General features: G+C 42.9%; 1 protein-coding gene across 1 annotated transcript in view; it reads left to right on the top strand.

Moving 5' to 3' along the window:
* Positions 1-24,923, top strand: part of ANO2 (anoctamin 2) — a 318,842-nt gene that overhangs the window by 281,473 nt on the left and 12,446 nt on the right. The window contains exons 21-23 of the mRNA XM_053662202.1: positions 17,589-17,741; positions 19,421-19,473; positions 21,454-21,635. Of these exons, the coding sequence (XP_053518177.1) occupies positions 17,589-17,741; positions 19,421-19,473; positions 21,454-21,635 (388 nt within the window). The remainder of the gene's footprint in view (positions 1-17,588; positions 17,742-19,420; positions 19,474-21,453; positions 21,636-24,923) is intronic.

Raw genomic sequence — 24,923 nt, 5'->3', positions numbered from 1 at the left:
ACATCTTGAAATGAGAAGTTTGGTCTCTCAGGTCCCTTCCCATGGGTTCTTTCTTTAATAAAGCTGGAAGAGAAATAGTGAAGACTGAAATTTAAGGATAGAGTTTCCATCAAGGAAAAGTAAAGTAGTCCTATGACACTTGGGACAAGGGTACATCTTTGATATGGAGAATATAGAAGAGTCCCCAACTCTGATCAGGCAGGGCTGGGTAAAATATCAACTTTTCCCTAAAAAACATGGGGTTTTTGTGTAGGAGATGGTAAGTAGATTTCTAGTTACTGAGCCTCTGGTTGTTCTTGGATAAGGCTTTAAAAACAGGGGTGCCTGTAACACAGACTAATAGTTTTACTTGCGGTTCAGAAGCCATGAGTTTTCCATTATGACAAGTATCCCAACTTAGACCAGCTGCCTTCAAACTCTTGGCTACTTGTGATAATCCTGATCTTTTATTGAGGTGGATATTTGAGAAGTGTCTTTCCAAGACTTGGAACTAATTAATTAAAAACAAAGGACCAAGAGGTCAGACATATCATCTAAACATTTATTCAACCCAGGGTGTTGGAGAAATATCAGTCACATCCAATGAAAGAATCACTCAATACTTAATCTCATTGTGTTTCCATAATGACTCCTGCCTCCTCTGGTTAATCACTTTTAACAGGGGGCCACCAATGCCTCTCTGGGCACCAGGTTCTTCCCTTGTTACTGCTAATGGATATCTGTTCTCTTCTGTGTATAAAAGTGTGTGTATGTATGGTAAGGGGAGAGAGAAGGACAGAGTCTACATTAGATGACCTCAAAAGTTCTGCTCTAGCCCTGGGGACCTAAAATTCCGGGCAAAGCCTGAGCTTTGTGTTCTAAGTAAACTCATCAGAAAAGAAACAGTTGTTGTGTCTGCTTCAGGAACAATAGGCAAAGAAAATATGAAGACCCAGTCTATGTAAACACATAGCCCCCTTATTCTTTTCACCTTTAGTTAAGTGCTACCTCTAATCCCTCTCCAAGCAGATGTTTACACAGAGATGATTACTATTATTGCAGATGCTACTCTATGCCTGCCATCTTCTCAGAAAGAAACTGCTGCCAGAGATTGAGGCTTCCATCTGGGAAGGGGCCTACTTGAGAAATCCTTGAGTTCTGTCTCTCAAACTCCACCCTCCAGTTCTAGTCCTCTACCCCCACCACCCAAGTATCTGTGTAAGGTTTTACATGTGGTTTGTCCAGATAGTCAATTATTTCAAAGCTTTATCTTTTGAGTGATTAAGAGCAGAAACCCTTGAACCATACTTCCTGGGCTCAAATTTTAGTGTGACCACCAATTAGCTGGGCAGCTTTGGGTAACTGGCTGACCCTTGTGTCTCAATTTGCTTTAGCTGTTAAGAAAAATGATAATAATATCTATCTAATGGGATTCTGTATTTTTAAATTTTATTTACTTATTTATTTTTAGAGAGGAGAAGAGATATACATATAAAAGGAAAGAAACATCAATGTGTGGTTGCCTCTCAAGCACTCCCTACCAGGGGTCTGGCCCACAACCCAGGCATGTGCCCTGCCAGGGAGTCGAGACAGCAACCCTTTGGTTCTCAGGTCGGTGCTCAATCCACTGAGCCACACCAGCCATGGCAGACTGTTGTATTTAATGAATTAATATCTGTGAAGTTCTAAGAAGAGTGTCTAGCGTATATGAAACTATGTTAAGTGTCCAGTGTTGTTTCTCTTAATGGCCCTGGGCCCTAGAAAGGCAGAGTGTAGGGAAATATGCTCCCCTTATTCAGGTATTGTGTCATTGAATAGACAGCCACTCTGTGTTTGAACTTGAGTACTTACAAATTAATGAGAAGAGGAAAAAAAAAACTAGATTACTTGGCAATTTCTGGAAAAAATTCACACCAAGAGTATAGAGAATGAAATTCATTCTATAGATGACACACATACACCCTACTTATTGAATAAGGATATAAGGGTACAAAACAATCATATTTTGAAAATAGAAAAAAGAAAGGATCATTTCCCAAAGCTTTCCTCCTTCACAACTTTTATTAACACTTTGGTGCTATTTCTTAGACCCTTTTTTATTATATATGTGATTTTAAACATGAAGTTGTGACCACATTTATTTCTCTTTTTTATTTAGCATTCTATGACTGACTATTTCCAAGTTGTCACATAATATTCAAAAGAAATAGCTGCATAATAATAATATGTCTCATAAATGTACCATAGTTTATAACCTATCTTTCAATGAAGTGTGTTATAACCTTATTTTCCAATTCTTCCCCTATTTTAATGATCTAATATGTGACATCTTCATACATATATTTTGCACATTGGAAATAGCATTATTATTTCCTCAAGACAGACTCCCACAGATGTAATTACTTCCACAGATGTAATTACTAGATTTGACATATGGCCACTGTATGGTTCTTGATTTACTTCACTAAATTGCTTTCTGAATGCTGAGTTCACCTACCCACAGGCAATATACAAAACATCCTTTCATTGAGTACACATTATTAAGTAACTGGAAGTCAGGTGATATGGAAGAATTATCAGTGTGCAGTAAGCTTGAGATTCCCAGACCCTGTGCCTACCTCAGTCCACACTGTTGGCCTGAATATTTCAAACTCATTTTTAAGCTTTTCCCAGTAAGTCTCCCTAGATGAAGGCCTGTTTCTCCTGAGAGGAAACATTATTTCTGTCCCAGTACTGCATTTGATATACATACTGATGGGATAACTTGCAGAATCACAGTGATATTGATAGCATGTTATCTTTTCTATTTAAAATCCTCAATATTACTGACTTCAAGATAAGATTTAAATCCCCTAGCTTATCATGCAACGGCATCCATGAGCTGACTCCTGTGTTGTAGGTCCTTCACAGTGCCAGAGTCACATCTGGTTTTCCCCTATTACCAGGTCTGACTTTGCCTGTCTGCCTGCAACAAGATCTTACTGAGCTGTGCAGGCTCAAACATACCTCTTGGATGCATTTTTGGTTCTTTCATCCTCAGTTCCTCTCTTCTTTTATACTTGCTTTGATATAGGAGAAAATGCAAGTGCTTTGAGGGCAAAGATTGAGCCTTATTCCTCTCTAGTCACAACACTCAGCACAGTTCCCGAAACAGTAAAAACTCAATAAAATATTTCTTCAATGAATGGCTCTTTAAATTCCCTTCCCTCAGCAGCTGGGAAGTAGAGACTCGACTTCTCTTTATCCTATGATATTTGGGCCAGCCTCCCTTTTCACCGTGGACATATTTATATGTATTTATATTATGCAGCAATTTTCATCTCCTAAGACCAAAGTAAACCCTGTTTATTATCAGGGTTTCCCTCAAAGAAAAATCACTTCTGGTTTTAATTTGCTCCTTTGCCTTCAGGGATCAAGTCATTAGTGGAAATGGACAGAATGGAATTGCTCTAACTCAGACTTGCATTTAAGCTCAACTCCAGTTTCAAGTCTTTTTCTCTGTATCACCAGCACCCTCCCTTCATCCACCTCCAAGCCATCCCTGAGGGTAATTGTGTGTCAGAACCCGTGGCAGGCACTGGGAACACAGAGGCAACACACAGGCCCAGGGACTGCCGGCCCTAAAAATCTAGTGGCAGAAAGAAACGGGCAAAAAGTTACGGGAGAGGGTCCCATTGTCATAGAAAAAACGAAGCTGACTGCTTGCTTTAGAGAGGTGAGGTCTTTGCAGCTTTCATTTGACCGAGCAGAGGGGTGTTAAAGAGAATTGTCCACTCTCGTGTTCCTTTGGCCTGTGATTGCCTGCTCACTGAACATCCTCAGGTTTCAGAAATGTCCTTCTGAGGCAGCACAAACGCAGGACTGGAAAGAGCCACTGTCTCAGGCTCGTTTTTGAACTTTAGACAAGGTCAGGAAGAGAATCCATCGCAGGGAAAACATTTCTCAGCCTTCCGGACTGGAGCCTTAGTTCCTGTGACTGCTTTCTGAGTTCTCTACTGCATGTTTGGCCCCACCACTCTCCAGGCCCTGGCTGAGAAACTAGTTCCACATCCCTGTTCCTTCACCCTTCTGTCTCCACAGAGCCCTACTCAGATAGTGGCGGCTCTTTCCCCTGGAGTATCTCTGGGAGCTGTTCCTGCAGGTAGCCTCTTAGCCTCCTATACTTGATGCTTTTTCTACTACACCCTCAACACAGCCACTTGGAAATACCAACCACTGCTACCCTTTTTATTCTTTCTGAGCGGTAGTGTGGGTCTTATCCATTGTTCAGAAGCCCCCAGTCCCATATCCTTAACAAGGCCTTCATGGGACATCCTGTCCATGTACTTAACCCTGGGCCCTTTTATGTGTCCTAGGTCCAGCCCCAGTGAACCCCACAGACCATTTCTCACCCACAGCCTGAATTTCCTTCCTTTCATGCCCGACCTTGCATATTCCCCTTTGCCCTGCCATTCCTTGTGTTTTCCCATTCACATGACCAAAACCAGCTCTGAGCCACCTCCTCCCCAAAGCACCTTCTTTTCCCTTCCCTAACCTTACTCCTCCCCAATCCTCAGAATTTTAGTCCCCTCCCCCATGGTATTTCAGAAAAACTGCTTCCTAAGTTAGTGATGCCTGTAATTAATTTTCCGAGGGCAGGTTTCCCCATTGGCAGGGCCTTACATGGCACCGGCACCGCTACAGCCTGGGTAAACCACTAAGGGAGCCACTGAATGAATAAATGAGGCTATCATTTATCTAGCATCCCCTTTCTCTTCTCTATGCTGAAACAATCCCACTTCTAGTAATGCTGACATCAGTTCTCATTTAATGGGCTGCTAATCCAGGGAGTGGATTATCAAGAATGGTGGTTATCCTTGTTTCTCTTTCTCTGCCTCCGCCTCCTTTCACATCTCCCCCTCACCCTCCTCCCCATCACTTCTGCCATCTCCCCTCCCCCATCCCAGGCCTATTATGAACTCCTTTCCAGTGAGGAAGCCAGGGAAATAAGAGAAGGCGTAATGTGAACCCATCCACACGGCTCATAGGTAGCAGCTCTGGGAAACAACTTGGTGGGAGCGAAGATCGAAGTCCACACATATCAAAACTTAGTTGGAAGCAATTGTTTCTGCTTAGTTATCCTCACGGATAACTAAGACTTGGGGATAGGAATCATGCCACTACTTCTGATTTCACTGCCCCCTTGTCTTCAAAGGGAAAGTCCCTTTTATCTTCCTAGGATCACTGTAGGGTAGAGTGAGAGCAGGGTCTCTCCTTCCCATCCTCCCAGGCTGTTCTTGGGGGCTAATCCAACTCTGCCTTTATCTAGCCGTGTGACCTTGGGCATGTCAAATCCTCTCTTTGGGCCTCACTTGCCTCCTTGACCTTACAGTTGATCCTTGAACAATGCAGTGTTAGAGGCACCCAGCCCCAACATCATCAAAAGTCTACATATAATTTTTGACTCCCCAAAAACTTTACTAATAGCCCATTGTTGACAAAAACCTTACTAATAATATAAACAGTAAATTAACACCTATTTTGTATGTTATATGTATTATATACTTTATCTTTACAATAAAGTAAGCCAGAGAAAACAACATGTTATGAAGAAAATCATCAGGAAAATACATTTCCAGTACCATCCTGCATTTATAGGTACCATTAAGTTTAAAAAAGTCTGTGAAGTTCAAGCTGTGTTATTCAAGGGTCAAATGTATAGAGAATTAGACCAGATGATGAGTTTTTCCTTGCAGAGATGCAACCCACGGTTCTGTGGTCATAATCAACTGTGTAATAAGTCACAAGTAATGTAACTTATTGCACAATTGATGCCACTACTAGTAATACATTTTTAAATATAAAGTAAAACAGTCAGTGTCACCCTCACATTCTCACATTCCTAGATTATTTCTGAGTGAGAGAGCAAGGTGCTTTTCAGAACCTGGCTGCACCAATAGACGTGAGCGGTGTGTATAATCACTTTTCATTGACTGTCTTGACAAGAATAAAGAGTTTCAAACTACTGGACCAGGGGACCTCCAGGGTCTCTTCTGATGTTGGCATCTTCGTTTATACATTCCAGCTGGACAATGCTCCTGGAAGCCAAGAGGCTCAATAGGTGGTGCCAGTTGCCTCAGGTGCTTCAAGGACTCACTAGTGGACCTGAATCTACAGCCCCTTTCCAGACTGTTCAGGACCTGTAGGAACTTAGGCTTCAGTGAAGGGATGGGGTAGAGTAAGGTTTTTTCCTTCCTTCTCAATAAGCTAGACCTTCCCAACTCCAGAAAGGCCCTTGTCTTAGGCTTTGAACAAAAATGAGAGCAGTGAAACCAAAGCAGCCCACTCCCTCCGGTGTGCTTGACATGGTGATCCCTAGCCCTGCTCTCAGCTGTCAGCTTCCTTCCCCGTGATCTCCAGGACCACCCATGCAGACAGGAAGTGCGCTGAGCCCACTTGGAGCCTGTCAGTTGTAATGGTGAGGCAGGTCATCAGTTGAGGGAGGCAGCAGGGAGAGATGTATTATATTTACGTTTTTCTAAATTGTGCTGGAACTGGGGCCCAGAGCCCACGGGCATGGGGGAGGGGCCATGAGGTACAGGGGAAGCTGGGAGTGAGGGTAAGGCTGGGAGGGGGCGGTGAGGGGAGGGAGCTACCTCTGGTGGGGATGGGCTGGCTCCAGACAAAGAGAAACCTGAGAGTGGGGGATTACGCTGGAAAAACCTGTGAGGGGAGCAGCAAGCTTTCGAGGGAATCTCCAATATCAAACTGTTTTCCTGAAGAGCTTACTAGGAAGGACTTTAAGAATCATTCCCCACCCCCCCATCTCTGAGGGGAGAAAAGAATGCTGGCCTAGGAGCAAGCCTTGACATTAATCATCACTGTCCCCAACCCCAAAATGGGGCTTCAAAGTTGCAGAGTTTTCCTTAGGGTCCAATGAGAGGAAATGCTTCAGTCGCTTTAAGAGCTGCAAGTGAAGTTATCTGGACACTTGAAACAGTTTGACTTTTACAGAGTGGAATTTGGCATAAAAACATAAGCCTCAATTTAATCCTGTAAGAGTTTACTGACAAGTTCCAAAAGAGTATGAAGTTTCATCTCCACTTTATCAGATAAATCAGTGATGCAATTGTCAGTTTTTCTCACCTGAGCACCAGTGGCCCAGGTTCATGTTATTCACTAAATTGCGGTGGGAGCTTCTTTGAAGGCAAGGTTTGTTTCTTATTTTTTTCACAGCACTTAGCCACAGGCCCTGGCATATAGTAGGTGCTCAATAAGTTGTGACAAAGGAAGACAAAGAAAGAATGAAAAAGGTCATCCTTTAGTGAGGACCTTGAAGATAAAGAAATAGGTGGACTTTATAGACATTGTCATTCATCAGAACTCTCCAGATATCCTGACTGCATTGAATCAGCTGGGGCAGTCTACCCCCTTGCTTGCCTCCAGGGCCCAAGATTCCTTATTTTGAAATGCTTGTAATTAGAGAATGCTATCCTTTTAAATAAGGGCAGTTCTACAGCAACACAAAATAATGGACTTACTATCTAGGTAGTTCTGGCAAAAACATCCCATGTCATAGTCAACTACTGCTATGAGAACACTTTATAACAAATACCCCTAAAGTCTCAGTGACATACACTGGAGACAGAGAATAAAGAGCAATGGAAAGAGCTGGCTGCAGACATCACTAGGTACCCTACCCTGGAAATGACCAGGGAAAAGCGGCCTCTTATTAAAGAATAGAAGGGACTGAGGCTTCAGATAGAATGATGACTTAGATGACACCCAAGATTCTTTCCAACTCTGATATTCTTTGGTCACGGGTGGTAGGGATCCCACTGGGTAATTTTCAAGCTTCCCACAGAGGCTGAATATATAAAAGTAGTCCCAAGGGTGCCTTAGCTGTAAGTGATAAAATATTCCAGAACACTTGCCCAACCATCAGCACTGAAGCCTGCATATTCTGTCTCAGAACTGTAAGTGTTCGTGCTACAAAGCAATGGCTCCAAGAACCTGGAAATTCCTTTCCCTGGACCATCCTGTTTATACAAACTGAGTCATCCCACTGGATAATCGGGCATCTGCCACCTTCTCCAAATGACACCTGAACGCGGTTCAGGCAGTATCAAAGGGTGCAATCCAGTATTTCTGTGAAGTAGCGAGTCACAGGTCATTCCTCTCCTTTGCTTCTGAAGCTTATATTGCTTGTCATTATCTGTGATAGGAGTCCCCCTTCCCATAAACACTGAAAAGAAAAGGAAGGGTATATTTGGATACCACACCCCTCAGTGTGTCACAAGAAAGCTCCTGAGATGCCCAGTCAGGGCATGACAAATGAATGAAAGAATGAATGAATGAGTGAATGGCAGTCTTTTAAGTTAAATCTTAATGAAAACTCCATCGCTTTCCAATTCCTCTTCTCGTTTTGACTAGGGAGCTCAGAGTGAACTTTGTTGCTCAACTACAGCCCTATTATGGGTCTTTAGAGTTTGCACATTTGTTTCTCCCTCCTTTCTCTGTACTTTATTTTCTTTTTTCTAAAATTCCATAAATCTAATTTGTGTTCTTCTGTTTGACTTTTTCATAGCCTTTTGGGAAGATGTTGGGGTGAAGGAATAAAGTAAACAAAGGTCCTCAGTTATGATTTGTCACTCAGGAACATCTTCCCAATCATGACTAGTTTCATTGACCTTTCACCTCACTGACTTGTGTGATCCCAGCCCATGAATGAGTAGATGGGAACATGGATGGGTGAAAAGAAGGATGGATGACTAACTGGCCCTCAGATTCCTAGTTTACAGGTGGATAAAATAAACAAGAGTAAGCCAGGTCGTTCCTTGGTTCACTCAATAAACATTTACTGGAAATTCACCATTCTGTTCCCTGGAAATCAGAAATGTAACTGTAGATCTCATTGAATCAATTCTGTCTAGTTTTAAGATGCTGAACTAGGTCCACTGATGTAAGATTTTTGAGGTGGCATAAGTGCAGGGTGGATGGGAGCAATGATACAGAAAACAGCAGAGGGAGAAGACATGTATATGTGAATCAAGACAGTTTGGAGAATGAAAGTTTTGTACAATAAGATCAGATTGTATTATGGAAGATCCAGTAAAGTAAACCTCAGATGTGTGCGAGTAATGAGGGAGGGGAAGGGACACTGTTGCACTAGGGTTGAATATTTACTTTTTTCTGTGGTGAAAGGACATTGAATTTGATTGGCATCACAAACTACCTTGTTTCCCAGCTTCATCAATTGGTAGGTGTGTGTCCCTGGGAAAATGATTTCACCTCTCTGAGACTCAGTTTTCTCACCTGTAAAATGGAGATAATGATACTTGACACTGAAGATTATTTGTAAACCTGAGAACATATGGCCCTCACGTGACAGGTGAAGTTCCATAATTTCTGAAGTTTGGAGTTTTGCTTACAGGACATGGAAGGGGGAAATGGGCCGATTTTTCTAGAAGACCATAGTGCCCATGCCTTTAACTGCTTCCTGTCCACATTCTCCTGCCCTTTTCTGTGACCATCACCAGGGTTTATGTCTGAAGGATCCCATGATACTACTCTTGTTCCCAAGGCAGAGAAGAGGGCTTCTCATGGACTGGTCTGTATCACACTGTCAACCTGAGATTCACTATCTGAAGTAGACTTTTACTTCTTGAGTAGCAGGACTCTCATTAAGTCATTGGTTCTCTCTGCTTCTGAAGAAGCTAATATTCTACCATTAATGTGGGGGTGAGGGAAAAAGTGAGGCCTAAGTCTCCTTTAATCACCAAGAAATGAAGAAAATGCGTCTTGCTGATCTGTCCCAGTGTTAACATTGATTTGTATGCAGTAAACTCAATACTTAAGCTGTTAACTTCAGGCATGTTCCTTCCTGTTATGACTTTCAGGGTTTCTGAATTGAGCCTGATCCATTGTATAAATCCCAGGGTACTCCATGTAGATTGAAAGGGAATTCCACTTATTGTCTTTATTCCCCAAGAGGTTTGTGAATTTGGATCAGTGAATTTGCAGGAAAGATAAACCATGTAGCAAATCTTCAGATGCCTCTTTTATTTGTCTGTCAAGTCAAGCCTGGTGGTGGTGAATCTGTGAAGCCTTCATGGACCTACTGGTGAGAGTGAGCAACTCCTGCCCCAGTGGTTCCTTGCACGCTGTTAATGCTGCCCTTCCCTTAACTCCATGACACATGCAGGGTTTATTTACATGTCTGTCTTCTCCACTGCACATTCCGAGCTCTTGGAAGGATGACACAGTAATGTAGTCATCTTTGTTTTCTAGCAATGAACATGGTGCCCAGGATATACAATGTGCTCAATAAATGCTTGTTGAATAAATGATGCATGAATGAGTGAATGACGAATGATGGATATCAGGAACTTCTTATATTTCTGTCAAGACTTCTACTATTTCCCTAAGCAATAGAGCAAGTTCGACAGAACTCATTTTCACCGGGGACCACATCAGCCTCACAGTTGCCTTCAAAGGGCCTAATGTAATTTTAGGACTGTTTAAATGTAACTACACCTTAACAGTTAAGCAAGAACTTGACACTGCCGCTGAATAGAAACAAGGTGCTGGACCAGATAAAACAAGGTAGAGGGCTGGGTTTGGCCCGTAGGCCTTGTGTGTGCCACCTGTGCAATAGAGGACCATGCTAAAAAAGCAGCTCATGCCTATCTTCTTATTATCTTACTCAATCAACACTTGTAATTCTTTTTTTACACTGGATACAGCCTTGAAATATGGGCTAATGAAGTAAACAGTGATGTCTTTCCCTAGCTGTGTTTTTAGGTAAGTGTTTATATTAATGAGTCATTTCTAGCTGAATCTTTTGAGTATCTGCCTCCTGGGTTAGAAGACAAACTCACGGCAATATTTCCCTCAGTTATGCATTGTATTGCTTATTAGTTTTCAATCCCCTTAAACAGACTGTGTTGCTTTTACTAAACTGTAGAAAGTTAAAAACAAAGCTATAGTTATTTTCATTAGAATTAGACTCTCCCAACTGACTTTTTACTCCAACTTTCTTCAAAGTCCTCTTTGCAAATTTCCACACTGAGAACTGCTGTGTTGAGGTGTTTGTACTTCATGTCTCCAACTCGCCTCATTATCACTAACGCAATGCTTTCCGTTCACACAGTTCAGTTATCTGCCTCTTACTGTGTTTGTTTCGTGTTTCAGCTGGTGAAAATAAGTTTGCATTTACGAAACAGGTAACCTCTGAGCATCTGCTATGAGGATGGGGGCCACACTAAATGGTGAGGATTCAGAAAAGAATTAAATATGTCCATGGTCTCAAGGGGCTTACCATCTAGAGAGCAAGTCAAATAAACAAATTGAGCCTGACATGTGCAAAGCATTATGGGAGTGAGGAGAAGAGATGCCCATGGTGCCTATTGGGTGAGGTGGTAGGGACTAGGGTTGAGGAGAGTCTTTTTAGTAAAGATTAGTAGGTTTGTGTTGAACCTGAAAGATAAATAGTAATTCATCCAGCAGACAAGGAAAGAGGGGGAAATTACAGACAGTTGTAGTATGTACAAAGACTCAAATATGTGGAAAACGTGGTGAGTCTGGGGAAGTACAAATAGTTTTGAAATGGTTGGAAAATAGTCAGAGTTGATCTCCAAGCATAGCAGCTAAATATTAGCCCTGTGACCAAAGCATATATAGGTAGGAAATGTGTCTGGAAAAATAAATTAGGGTCAGGTCACAAAGAGTCTTGAATGCTAGACTAGGGATTGGACTCCTGTGATACATGAGTGTGTGTGTGTGTGTGTGTGTGTGTGTGTGTGTGTGACAGACACACACACAAAGGTAGGTATTTTCACTGCAGAATTTTAAATAAATAAGTAAATAACAGATAAAACAGAATTATGTTCTATCAAGAGATTTTTCACCAGTTCTGGCCAGTTCACTCTATTCTACCAAATATATACTTTTCCCCCCTTTAAACAGATGGTCCTGGGAAGTCATTGCTGGATGCCATCTTGTTTTGTTTAATCCACTCCTCTTTGTTATTTTAACCTAAGCCCAGGTAATCAAGGCCAAGATTTTAATTGTCTCCAGCATGAAGCAGTGTAGGGCTGGTGGTTATTTTTTAAAAGTCCCTGGCTGCTGGGAGTGAGAAGAGAAAACCAATGGGGTTTGTGCCCTGGGGCATTTCTGGTCCTTGTGCTTCCAGCTCAGCATTGCTGGGGCACTTTACAGCAGGCTTTGTAAAGATTTAGCTGAAAATCAACTATGGCTTCCTCCTTAACTGACTTGGCCAGGTTTAATCTGTTACTGGTCAAGCCAAGCTGGCTTCTATTATGTAGTGCACTGAGGATTTCTGGCATTGCTCTTATCCTAATGGAGGCTGGCTCTTTTTAGAAGCAAATCTTGGTGTTAGTGAAGGCTGGTATCATTGTGTCCTCTGAATTGAACCCAGAAGGATGCCCATCTGATACAGCATTTAGACCTTTGACTAAAAAGAGTGAGTGTTGGATTTGGCATTTATATGCTATAAGGTTATGTTTAGTTTTTTTGTTTTCTCCCTAAGATACAACAGAACTTCCTATTAGTTTCTGTCTCTTTGGGTTGATTCATGGAAATGCTCAGGGTTCTCAGGTCAAGGAGGCAACACCTACAGCAATGGGACATTTTCAGAGAAAGTCTCTCTTGATCCAGGAGACCAGGGAGTGACCTCAGCAGGTGGGACAACAGTGTCCTGTCACTCCAGGCTCAGCACCTCTGGCCTTTACTGAACCCCCTTCCTTGAGTCTGTCCAGTCCTGAACGCACAGACTTATATGGCTGGGGAAAGAAATGAGACATTGTGTTGTAGGTTGAGATAATTTATGGGCACTATTAGCATTGAACCATCACTAGAAGTTGTTTGTGTCAACAGAAGAGGAACCAAGAGAGCCTCTGTCTGGAGAATTTGTGAAGGTAGAAAAGCAAACCATCAGGGCAGGCCCAGAGGAGAGGGTTCATGTCTGCCTTTGCAGTTCACGTGAAAGAAAGGAGAGGGGTGGAGAGTCCCATTTTTCCTATATCCCTGGAAGGACATTGGATTTCCTAGAGCTATTTGCACGAGTGTGGTGAGGGCATGCTGTATACAATTACGTTTGCTCAGAAGTAACCTGCCCCTTCCCCACTCCCATCAGTCACCTTGTCAAGCCCTTGCTGGGGCCTTTGAAGAGTTTGCAGTTTGGCTGGAGAAAGTCACTTATGGGAAGAACATTTACAGTTATAGAGCTAACTCATAGAATCAAGATGAACTTAGAATGCTGTAAACAAAGATATAGTCATATATATACATAAACATAGACATGCATTTTACAGGTTTTAGAAAAGTAGTCTAACATCTGTTTTGCTTTCCTTGTTAATTCCATCGCCTTTACCCCCTTGGCCCTTCCCCCCGCCCCCAACTCTAAAATTCCTCAGCAAAGCCTCATTTAAAAGATGCTGTAGACTCTGCATTTTGAACTGGTGCCCAGAGTTTGATTTTGAAGATTTCTCCTCCCCAGCCTTACTCCAGCCCCCTTTGGCCTTCCAGCTAGCCAGGCCATCATTCCATGGCCCAACGTTGACAAATCTGTGCCTTCTGGTGCGTCTTGCCACCAACTAGCACCTGTCAGTCTTTTAGGGCCTGCTGAGCATTCACTGGGCATCAAAGACAATGGCAGTGTCAGGGGTGTATCAGAGCAATAACACAGCTGTGGGCACAAGCAACCTGCCAGGTCAAAAGCCATTGTGCAACAGTCCCCTGCATGTTCTCTTTCATGAAACTTCTGCTATGATTAGGGCTACCCCTCTGTGAACTTTTATTTATTTTATTTTATTTTTGTATTCTGGTTTTTCATTCTTTATTTGAATATTCTAGAAGAATGATTTTCAACTGGTATGCCACAAGAATCTTTAAAACACACAATATCTGACCATTTAGTCAGAGGCACTGACCTCTTTCCCTTAGACTGTAAAGTGAAAAAAATGATAAGAGTCAGCACAATAGCTGTCTAGTATGAATGAACCAAAATTAAAAATTAAACCAACTTTTTTGTCAGACTGGCAAAAAAAATAATATATATTTTTTGGTGTGCCATAGAATTTTAGTAATTAGTTTACGTGTGCCATGAGATGAAAAGGTTGACCATCACACTGTTCTAGAATCTTGAGTCTTGTCCAAGAGAACAAGACTCATGGCATCATAGCAAAGCAGACCTGAAGCACGTTTAACCCATTGTCTTCAGTTTATCAGTGAGGATGCTGAAGCCCATTGAAACAGAGAGCATTGCCCAGGGGCATGTGCCGGTGATATCCAAGACTAGCAGCCAGGCCTTTGACTCTTGTTCAGTGCTTTCACCTTAAAGTGGTTTAGCATGTAAGTATGCAGTGTACAAGGTCTGTCCTGGAAGTATTCATCCATGTGCTATGCAAAATAGAGACATTTATTGAAGAAGATACAAGATACAAGGAACATTGTACATAGGACAATGACAACTCAGTCCCCTTCAAAATAGGCACCTTGGCATCTCACACAGTTCTCCCAGTTACCATCAGCTGCCCTGTTGTATTTTCCTGAATGGCATCAATGGTCTGAAATCTCTTTCCTTTCAAAGGTAATTTTTTTAAAGATTTTTATTTATCTTTAGAGGGGAAGGGAAGGAGAGAGGGAGAGAAACATCAATATATGATTGCTTCTCATGCGTCCCCTTCTGGGAACTGGCGTGCAACCCAGGCATGTGCCCTGACTGGGAATTGAACTATGATACTCTGGTTTACAGGCCCGCGCTCAATCCATTGAGCTACACCAGCCAGGGCTCAAAGGTGATTTTCAGTTTTGGGAAAAGCCAGAAGTTGTAGAGCACTAAATCTAGTGCTGTAGGGGGCTGAATCACCTGGATGATTTGATGTTTTGCCAATAAACTGCGTGAGTTGTGATGCATTAACAGGCACATTGTCATGATGAAGCTGCCAGTCACCAGTTGCCCATAGCTGTGATATTCTGAGTCGTCCAAATAGTTTCTACAGAGGACTATTCAAGCTTAATGCAAAGTTTGATGCAGATTTGTTGCTCTACTCTCTTAGTCATTTTGAATGCAACAGCCACACAGTACACATGCTCATTCAGTGTTGTCTACTGCCCCCACCCATCAGTACAGTGAAGTCATTATTGTTCACACATGTGCATTCTAGACCATTCTCCTTGGCTGCCAGGTTACATCGATATCACACAAACCATTCTCATTATATTAACAATGGTAGGACTTTTTCCAAATAGACTTTGTACATTGCAACTCAGTCCCCTTCAAAAGGTGTTTATTCTAATACAAGTAAAATTACACATAATAGGTAACATTATTGAATAAGTATTAAATGACAGATATTGTTCTATGTATATTGCATATACATCAGTGACCTGATGTATATGCAATAACATTGACCCTTATTACAACCCTGTTAGGTGGGTCATATTATCATCAATTCACAGTTGAAATACCTGAGACACAGAGAAGTTAAATAACTTGCCCTTAGCGTATTTTATTTATTTGTTTATGTGGTTTTGGAGAGGGGGTAGGGAGGTAAGGTGGGAAACATCAGTGTGACAGAGAAATATGAATTGGTTGCCTTCCATATGTGCCCTGACTGGGGACTGAATCTGCAACCCAGGCATGTGCCCAGGAGTCGAACCCATGACTTTTTGCTTTGTGGAATGACACCCAACCAACTGAGCTACACTGGTCAGGTTTGGGGAAGTCCTATTACTCTGAGACTTTTCTGGAACTTGGGACTGTATCTGCCTCAGCAAATAGGTACTGAGCCTCTGGAATGGACGAAGAAAGCCCTTGCCTTTCTACTGGGAAATAAAGATGTGAGTCGATCAGTCACAACAGCACTCAGTGATGGCAGCAACAGGCATGCATCAAAGGTGGCAGGAGGCTGAAGAGGGTGTAATGGGCCTCGCCAAGGAGTTAGCATTTGAGTGGCCTTGGGGATGCATAGGATTTTGCTAGCTGGAGAGTGAGTACTCATGCACAAATGGATGGAAAGACCTAACGCGTTCAGGGAAAAATCAGGAAGGTGAGAAGTTCAGAGTGCTAGAAGGCAGAAGCTTGACAGCTGTGGGGCAGATATTGGCAGATGGGGCTAGAGAGGCAGGTTGGGAGCAGACTACAAAGCACTTGTGTCCCAAGATAAGGAATTTGGATTATATCCAGTACATAGAGGGGATCCAACAGAAATTTTATGAGTGAGGACATGACAGAATCAGGACCATAGAGATGGTAGAAGCATGGGAAGGCTGGAGACAAGGAAACCAGTGAGGAGGAGGTTGTTGAGGTTGTCCAGGTAGAAATGAGGGCCTGGACTGCTTACAGCCATCTGATTGGCACAGTCTGCCTACACTTTAAACTTCCTACCACTTCTATCACTTGGAATGTTCTCTTTAATCCAGTCTTCCTGGAACTACAGGCCCATCGTTCAAGACTAAGCACAGGTGTTTAATATGGAGACTAAGGAAAGTACCCACCCTGAACAGGCTTGCACGCTCCCTCCTTTGGCACTCCACTGTCTGGTACATTCTTCTTCTCCCCGGACACACATAAAATCGTGTTGCACATCTTTATGTACATTTCTCTTTTCTGCTTACACTAGCTTCTTGAAGGCAGAACCAGACCTTTGCATCCTTAAATACTTGGCACAGTGCCTGACATTCAGTGAACTCTCAATAAATGTAAGATGAATGAGTAAACGTTCTAAATAAAGGCCACCGCCTTTATTTATGATGATGATGGATATGGAGAGAAGAGGCCAAATTTGGGAGATGATACTTTTAACTTATATCAGAGGTTGGAAAAACATGACCCATGGGCCAAATCCAGCCCACTTCTCTACTACTTTTGTAAATAAAGTTTTGTTGGAACACAGCCAACTCCATTTGCCTACATTTTGTCTATAGCTGTTTTCATGCTACAATGGCAGAGTTAATTTTTTGTGACAAGATCAGATGGTTTGCAAATGTAAAAATGTTTACTCTCTGGACCTTTCCTGATAAAGCTAGTTAGGTGGCCAGGATTTGTGACTGGAGATAAAGGGTGACGGAAAGGAAAGAGTTAAGACTTCCTTTTCTCTTACCTCCTTACTGTGCCGAGTACAGCACTTTGCTCCCAAGTGATGGCATTGACCCATAGACCTGCAGGAACTGAGAAATGCCCATGACTGCGGGGCAGAAGGAAAAGTAAGCTTAAGAGAATAAGGTGGGAAAGAGACCCCATAGGAAGAGACCAGGGCCTTGGCTGATGTGGTTCAGTTTGTTAGTGTCTTCCCATGGGTCAATAATCATGGATTCAATTCCCAGTCAGGGCACATAAGTAGGTTGTGGGTCCAGTCCCCAGTTGGGCATGGCATGTATGAGAAGGCAACCAATCAATGTTTCTCTCATCAATATTTCTCTCTCTCTTTCCCTTCTTCTCTCTCTCCAAAGGTAATGAAAAAATGTCCTCAGGTGAGGATAAAAAAAAAATTAAAAACAGAACAAACAAAAACAAGAGAGAGATTAAGGCCCTAATGTACAAGGCAGAATTGATCTAAGTCCTGCTTCTTCCTCATGAAGCTTCTCATGCCTGTGGTCTCTTTCAGTTGTCCAGTTTGGCTTCGTCACCCTCTTTGTGGCCTCCTTCCCTCTGGCACCTGTGTTTGCCCTCCTCAACAATGTCATTGAAGTGCGGCTTGATGCAAAGAAGTTTGTCACGGAGCTGAGACGGCCAGATGCTGTGAGAACCAAAGATATCGGTATGTCTCCTGCTTAGAGGCGGTGAAAGACGCATCCCCCTGGCCCCACTGTTACAAAACACAGGCCAGGGAGCACGATTATTGGCCCACACAGGGATGCCAAAAACCGTTACAGAACAGATACACACACATACAGGGCCAAGGGGGTCATGATACACTATTACCAAAAAAACCCCCTACCAGGTTCGTTATGTCTGCCACCAGATAGGAAAGACATCTCTCAATGCCAGAGATTTGTGAAAAAGAAAGGAAATGTTTATTTAATGCTATACAGACTTAAAGTAGTGACCTGATGTCTTCATTAAAATATCAAAGCCCTTTTGGATACCCACAGACGTCCACAGTGCTTCCTTGTTCCCCTGCCCTAATGTGGGGTACTGTAACTCAGGAAAAGAAGTAAATTTCCGTGTTTCAGGCCACTGGCACCATCAGCTGTGTCGCCATCCAGGCAGGATCTCTAATTACTCCAAAGCCATGTGGCACCTTCTCATGGCCTACTGGCAAGAGTTCTTTCAGCCTTCTTCCAGGCAAAGTCTCTCCTGTTTCCCAGGCCACATGGCCAAAGAAAGGGAGCACCCCAGAGCTGCATGGTCCTCTTTTACCAAAGCTGCAGGGGTCCCCACTCTGGCCAAAACCACATGGTTTTTCTCTCCACTGGAGCTGCAGGGGTCTGCATTCTGGCAAAACCGCATGGATCTCCCCTCTGTACCTAAGCTGTGGGGAGGGGGTGTGGGTTGCCACTATGCCAAAGCTGAGTGGTGGTTCTCTGCTAAAACTGCATGGTGATTCTCTCCACCCAAGCTGCGGGGGTCCCCACTCTGGTCAAAAGCACGTGTGTCTCTCTCTGCAAAGCTGTGTGTGGCTCTCCCTCAATGGCTGTTGAGTCTGGGTTTAAATCCCCTCACCAGTCTTCCTCTGCAGCCCCATTTCTGACCCCTCCCACAATCGGCTACACTTTCCAGCACTCTCATATCCTTCCAGCTTTACTGGGCTGCCATTGTGAGTCTAGGCAGGTGTGGCCCCATTGCATGGAGCTGATCTTGTCCAAGCTCTCACGCAGGTGATGTAACTCGGGGGACCTGCCCCCAGTTACTTGTTGGTGGGAAATCCCTTCCACTCCCTTGGCTCAGAGCATGGCCACAGCTATTTAACATATCTATGCAACCAGTTAAAGGTTATAGATATGTTAAAAGACCATGCCAGAGGTTAGCTGCAAAGCTGTTGCTGTACAAAACAGCTCTCAATGACCCTGCTCCATTTGTTCCTTCCCCCAACTCACACCTGTTGTGGGGGGAAGGGGTGAAGACATCTTATATGTCTTTCTAATACTTCTGAGACACCTTGAGTTCTGGACCCCATTCCAAATCCCTTTTTGGGGTCCCCCTCTTGGCTGCACCCTGTCACACCACCACCCTCATGCTGATGGGAATCCAGAGTATTTGGGAAGCCTTTGCCTCTTCACCCCATAAGCTCCTCATCCTCAGATCTTCAGGTACCAGCAGGCCTTCAGAGGCTACGTTATAGGGGAGCACCTAAGCCTCTCTAGACAAGCCCACTCCTGGGCAGCCCAGAAAACCTTCCTTGGTAATGTCCCTGCAAAGCATCACTCTGAGATGCAAGGTTGTCATCACTGGGCCATGGGTGGGAGAGAGCCAGACACCCTCCTTTCTGTCTTACAGGGATCTGGTTTGACATTCTCTCCGGAATCGGCAAGTTCTCTGTTATCAGCAATGTAAGTGCTTATATCCATGACACCCTAGCATTGTGGGAAGGGCTTTCCTGAGGGGCCGAGGCCTTCCAAACAAGACACTAGCCCTCATTACATCTCAGCCTTTTCCATTCTAAGCTTTATTTAAAGCAGTTCCCTGGTTAATAATGCATAGAAGCTGTTCTAATTCACTGTGCTGTTGCCGGAACAATGCCACTTAATTGTTAATTTCACTAAGAGAAAGAAGGGTAATTATGCACCAGAATGCAAAACTTTGCCTTAAAAGCCAAAATCAGGTCTTTGCTCAGACCAAGACTAATGAGGAAAGAATTCCTCATATCTATCCATCTCTTTCCTTTCTTTTCTACTTCTGAGCTAAACAATACCTGGAGCCTTGCCAGGGTTGCAATTCCTAATTATGGTTCCTCCAAGTTGTCATTGTGAAGTCTTAATTATCCCCATGGACTCTGGCACTACATAGGTGAAGACAGGACATGGAAGAAGAGGGGTCCTACCTGTTGTGACCTCCTTAACTACCTTGCCAGACATGTCCACATTTCAAAGGAAATCCTGCTGGGCCCAAGCCACAGTTCCTTTTGCTTCTGCCTTCTGTACAGATGGTGGCCAGGCAGGGCCTCCTCCCGCAGTCTCCCAAAAATATATCAGCCAGCTCAGTGAACACCAAGAAATCCATGGCCCATTTTCCCTTGGGAGAGGGACGCTGACTCTGGCCGGGACCCGGTTCCCTAGTAAGAACACACAAAATGGCTGGGGAGGTATGAGGGAGGCAGAGAGAGTCAACGCGTTGCATTTTTGAATGTTTGATGTAGGAAACACACATTTTGAGAAACAACATACAATTTGGGAAAATTTAGATCAATAGCTAATTGGGAGTTGTATCTACAAAAAGAAAAGAAAAGAAAAAAGCCCTGAGTACTAAGCACTTTCCATCTATACAGTAGAAGGAAAGAAACTGTACTTCCCCAGCCTCTCTGAGACTTTGTCCCTTATCTGTAAAAATGGGAAAGAACAAGAGTACCCACAACTAGGATCACCCTGGAGGTTGCACATGATGAAAGGGCAGCTAACCAGTACTCGGCAGTGGTAGCTGTGATTATCGTAAATATGTTACTCTCAAATATGGTTGTGGCCATCCACGGTCATATATACATTTAAAAACAATACCTAAACTATATTTTTAAAGGGCTTTCATTGTTGGTGTGGAACATAGCATAAACACTTGCCAAAAAGATTTAAGATTTTCTTTGCAGAAAGGACCTCCCCATTCAAACATAGACTCATTCATTTGTCATTTGGTTTGCTCCACAGACATTTATAGAGTGCTAGGAGATGCCAGATGCTGTGTTGGCTATGTGTGGTTCCATCCAGAAGGGCCCATTCATTTCCCCTCTATGTCTCACTTCTCCTAAGTAAAATGAATGAAAGAACCAGTTCCATTATACAATGTGCCAGAAAGTGCCAAGAGGTAATGGTCAAATTGAGGGAATTGAGGAACCATATCCTGGCTTTCTGGTGTCACTCAAGGACAAATGTACCTGGTCATTCAGAGTCCTTGCCTATGGTTCCTATGTAACATTTTCATCACTATTGCTATTTTCTCAGAAAATCCTCCATTCTACTTTGGATTGGCCAGTACCAAATATCTCAGGCGTGAGTTATTCCCTTTGGCACCGAATGGTCCAAAATGGCTTAGCATCCTTTTCTACAGTGGTAATAACTTACTCTCTTGACAGCCACTGTCTATGGATTTACTTACACATATCAAAGATAGAAAAGCCAACTAAAGTCAGCTGGCTTTTCAGGAGCTGAGAACTCATGAGCTGAGTCTCATGAGCTCAGAGATAAGGACTTCTGTATCAACCAGAGCAGCACCTGTGGATGGGAAACCCAAGAAGGGACAGTCTCTCATCTAGGTGGAACCTGCGCCACCTGGACAGCATCCACCCTGACCTCTCCTCAAACACTTTTGGTTTTGTTCCCCAGGCTTTTGTCATTGCCATCACCTCCGACTTTATCCCCCGCCTTGTGTACCAGTATGCCTATAGTCACAACGGGACTCTGCATGGCTTTGTCAACCACACCCTCTCCTTTTTTAACGTCAGCCAGCTGAAGGAGGGAACGCAGCCTGAAAACTCACAGTTCGACGAGGAGGTTCAGTTCTGCAGGTAAAGTAATCATTAAGAGGAGAGAAACAGAGGACCTTGACTGGGAGATTTAAATAATTACCTGGATAACCTAGACTTAGACCATTTTCCTTTCTCCTACCTCACGCCTAATTACTATAAATTCGTTTCCATGAATCAGCAAATACTCATTGAGTATTGAGTGCCTTTTGCTACACACTATGAAGCAGACAAAGAAGTATATAGCCTTGTCTTTACCATCAAGGGGTTTATGGTCTGGTTGGGAAGAAAACAAGCAGGACAGATAGGAAATAGCGGACTATTCAATAATTATATCTAATATGGACCATAAACATTGTGGCTATTCAGAGAGGGAGATCAGTGTTGGGTAGAATGGAGAGGGGGAGGCCTCCTGGGGGCACCAAGAGGGATTCTAGGACAGAAAAAGTATCCTAGCTGGGGAGTTTGCATGGGCAAAGTCATGGGGGTGGGGATGAATCTGGGGTGTTAGGGATTCTACATGACTTTGTCAATCATACCTTCTCCTTTTTTAATGTCAGCCAGCTAGGTGATACATTTAGCAAAGGGGGTGCTTAAGAAAACAATAAGGAATAATATTATATATTATTTAGTCAGTGAGCTTCAATGAGACTTTTTGAGCTTCAATGAGACTTCAATGAGACTAGGATAATAAAAGCCAAAATATTGTTGAACTTTATCCAAGTTCAACAATAGTAGTTGAACTTGGATAAAGTAGTTGATGGTAAATTTTGAAACCTTACAAGAATTTTAATGTGATGTAATAGGAAGATATTGACCTTTTAGTGACAAGGAATAATAGAATAAAGGGTGGGCTTCAGAAAATTGATCTGGTCTTAGAGAGGAAGATAAACTAGAATTGGGGGAACTCAGGGAGGGCAGCTGAGCTGCTGCATCATTCAGACATGAACCATGATGGAAACAGACCAGGGTGGTAGAGGAAGAAGAGAGAAGATGAGCTATTTTATTAACATATTGCAAAGTTGGTGACCAAAACTAGAGAGTCTTAGTCCAGGATATCTCCAAAGTTTGGAGTAAAGTCAGAAGACTAGAAAATTGTGGATCCATTCACAGAGATGGGGAAGATACTAAGTGAATCTGATTTTATGGTACCTGTGATGAATTTGATTTTAATCATGGTAGGAAAATAATGGTAGGAAAATAATGGTAGGAAATCTGAGGGGAAATTTTCACCTAACTTCTAGACACACTAAGCTGGAATTCCAGAGAGGTCCACATGCATGTTATGATTAAAAGCCATTAACACAGGGATCATTGAAGCCGAAAAAATTAGAAAACTCTTCACCATGTACCCACGAAGGTAAAATGAAGAGAAAATCAGAGGGGACTAAATTATTTAACACTTTTATACTCTGGTGAAAGGATAGTCCCTATAAAGGACTTAATCAAGAATCATACCTCCTAAATTAAAAAAATAGAACAATAAATACAATGAAAATAAAAATCTAGGAAAGGCATTGTTGGGAAAACACATTGTTGGGAAAACACAGGGCTTTCCCAAACCATCCCCAGTGGTGTCTGATGCCAGTGACACCAGCGAAGAAGCAATGTGTCTGCTGTGTTTGCAGCAGTGATGGGCGTCTCTGTCTGGCTTTCCCATCCGGGGAACTTGGTATTTGACATCAGCCATTTGTACGATGGCTGCTTCAGTTCAGATTCACAGTCTGAGACTACAGAAGAGAGAAAGAAAAAAGTTGATCTTCTAACCCAGATGACTCAGTTAAATAGCCTTATTAATTAGTGATTTAAATAGAAGGGTATTCTGGACCCAGGAGCAATAACTTTAGGGTTCAACCCTAGCCCATCAAGAAAAGACTCAAAATCAGAGACCAGATCTAGGAACAGATAAGTAAGTTTATTAATAGATATCAATTTGTAGCAGGCTGTTTCAGGAATTTTCATATCTGGGCCTATTAAGACTCTTGGACTAACGTTGTACCCAGGGGCCACTCCTAGTCTATGTGTCTGGAGTGTCAGACTGTCCATGGTGCTGGAATTTGGTCTGTAGACCCAGCAGACATAGTTCTACTGCTCAGAGAGGGGCTATAGCAGCTCTAGGCCTTTCCTGGTAGCATCTAGATCTGCTCCAGCAGGGTCCATGGAGTCAGTCAATAGGTTTATATTAAATAAGCAGGCACAGAAAGGTGAGAATTAGATGATCATTTTAATAACTGGAAGGTACAACAGAAATCATCTTGTCGAAACTCCTTATTCTATATAAAAATAAACTGAGGCTTAGAAAGTTGAAGAGTTCTCCAAGATTGCAGAGGTTTCTAATGACAGATCCTAAACTAAAATTCATGTCTATCCAAGAACACAAGGCTCCACCCCTGTGTGCAGGGAGGGAACAACACTAGTGTGACTTGCTGTGTGGGGAAACAAGGCTAACACTATCTGCTTCTTTAGCTGGTTTAGAATCACATGTTTGTCCAGAACACTGAGGTTCTCTGACCTTGCCCTGAACATCAGATCTTCCAGTAACATAGATAAGTATGATTTCCAGATATATCAGTGGCCTAAATTGCCTTAAACACAAAGGGATTTTAATGACTCCCATGTTGAAAGTTGAAGGTAGGCCTAGTTTTAGGCAAGTTTGATTCAGTCGAGTCTGTACCAACCAAATCTTTCTCCATCTGCCAAGCCCACCCCAACTGATGTTGACTGTAGTTTCAGGATCTATGTGACTGCCAGCAGCTGCAGGCCAGTGGGATAAAAGCCCATATCTCTTTCCCAGTGACCTCAGAAAAAGTCTCATGGAAGCTCACTGACTATGATCAGTGTGCATGCCCTACCCAGAACCAATCATGCCCTACCTGTAACCAGAGACATGTGATGCTCTCCATGGCATTTGGGGCCACTGGGGTTGGGCTTGGGGGTGAAATCATCTCCAAATGAAGCACACCAACTCCGAGTTGGAGGTAGTTCCCTAGTGAGAAGACAAGATGAATGGATATCACTCAGCTAAAACAAAAATTGCCCAGGAAATCAGGTGTTAGCACACATGGAGCAGATCAAGCTTTCTTGTATCTGCCTTCAGAGTCACTGGCTTTTTCAGTCGGTTGTAAAACTCCAGTAACTCTTCCCTCCATTGTTTCTTTGCAAATAGGTGGGACCATGGCTTATCTGTGGCCCATTTTTTAAAAAATTTGTGACTGAGTGGCAGAATTATTAATGGGTGGATGCATAAGAAGTATATTCTGTATTTCTGCCAAGAAAATTTATTCACAGAATATAAATCATTCCAGAACTAAACCAAAATGATTTCTGAAA

Source organism: Artibeus jamaicensis, unplaced genomic scaffold (assembly GCF_021234435.1).
Source record: "Artibeus jamaicensis isolate MK-2021 breed Jamaican fruit bat unplaced genomic scaffold, CSHL_Jam_final contig_233, whole genome shotgun sequence".
In the NCBI taxonomy this organism is placed as follows: Eukaryota; Metazoa; Chordata; class Mammalia; order Chiroptera; family Phyllostomidae; genus Artibeus; species Artibeus jamaicensis.
Note: the sequence above shows the minus strand (reverse complement) of the source record. Positions and strands in the feature narration are given on the sequence as shown.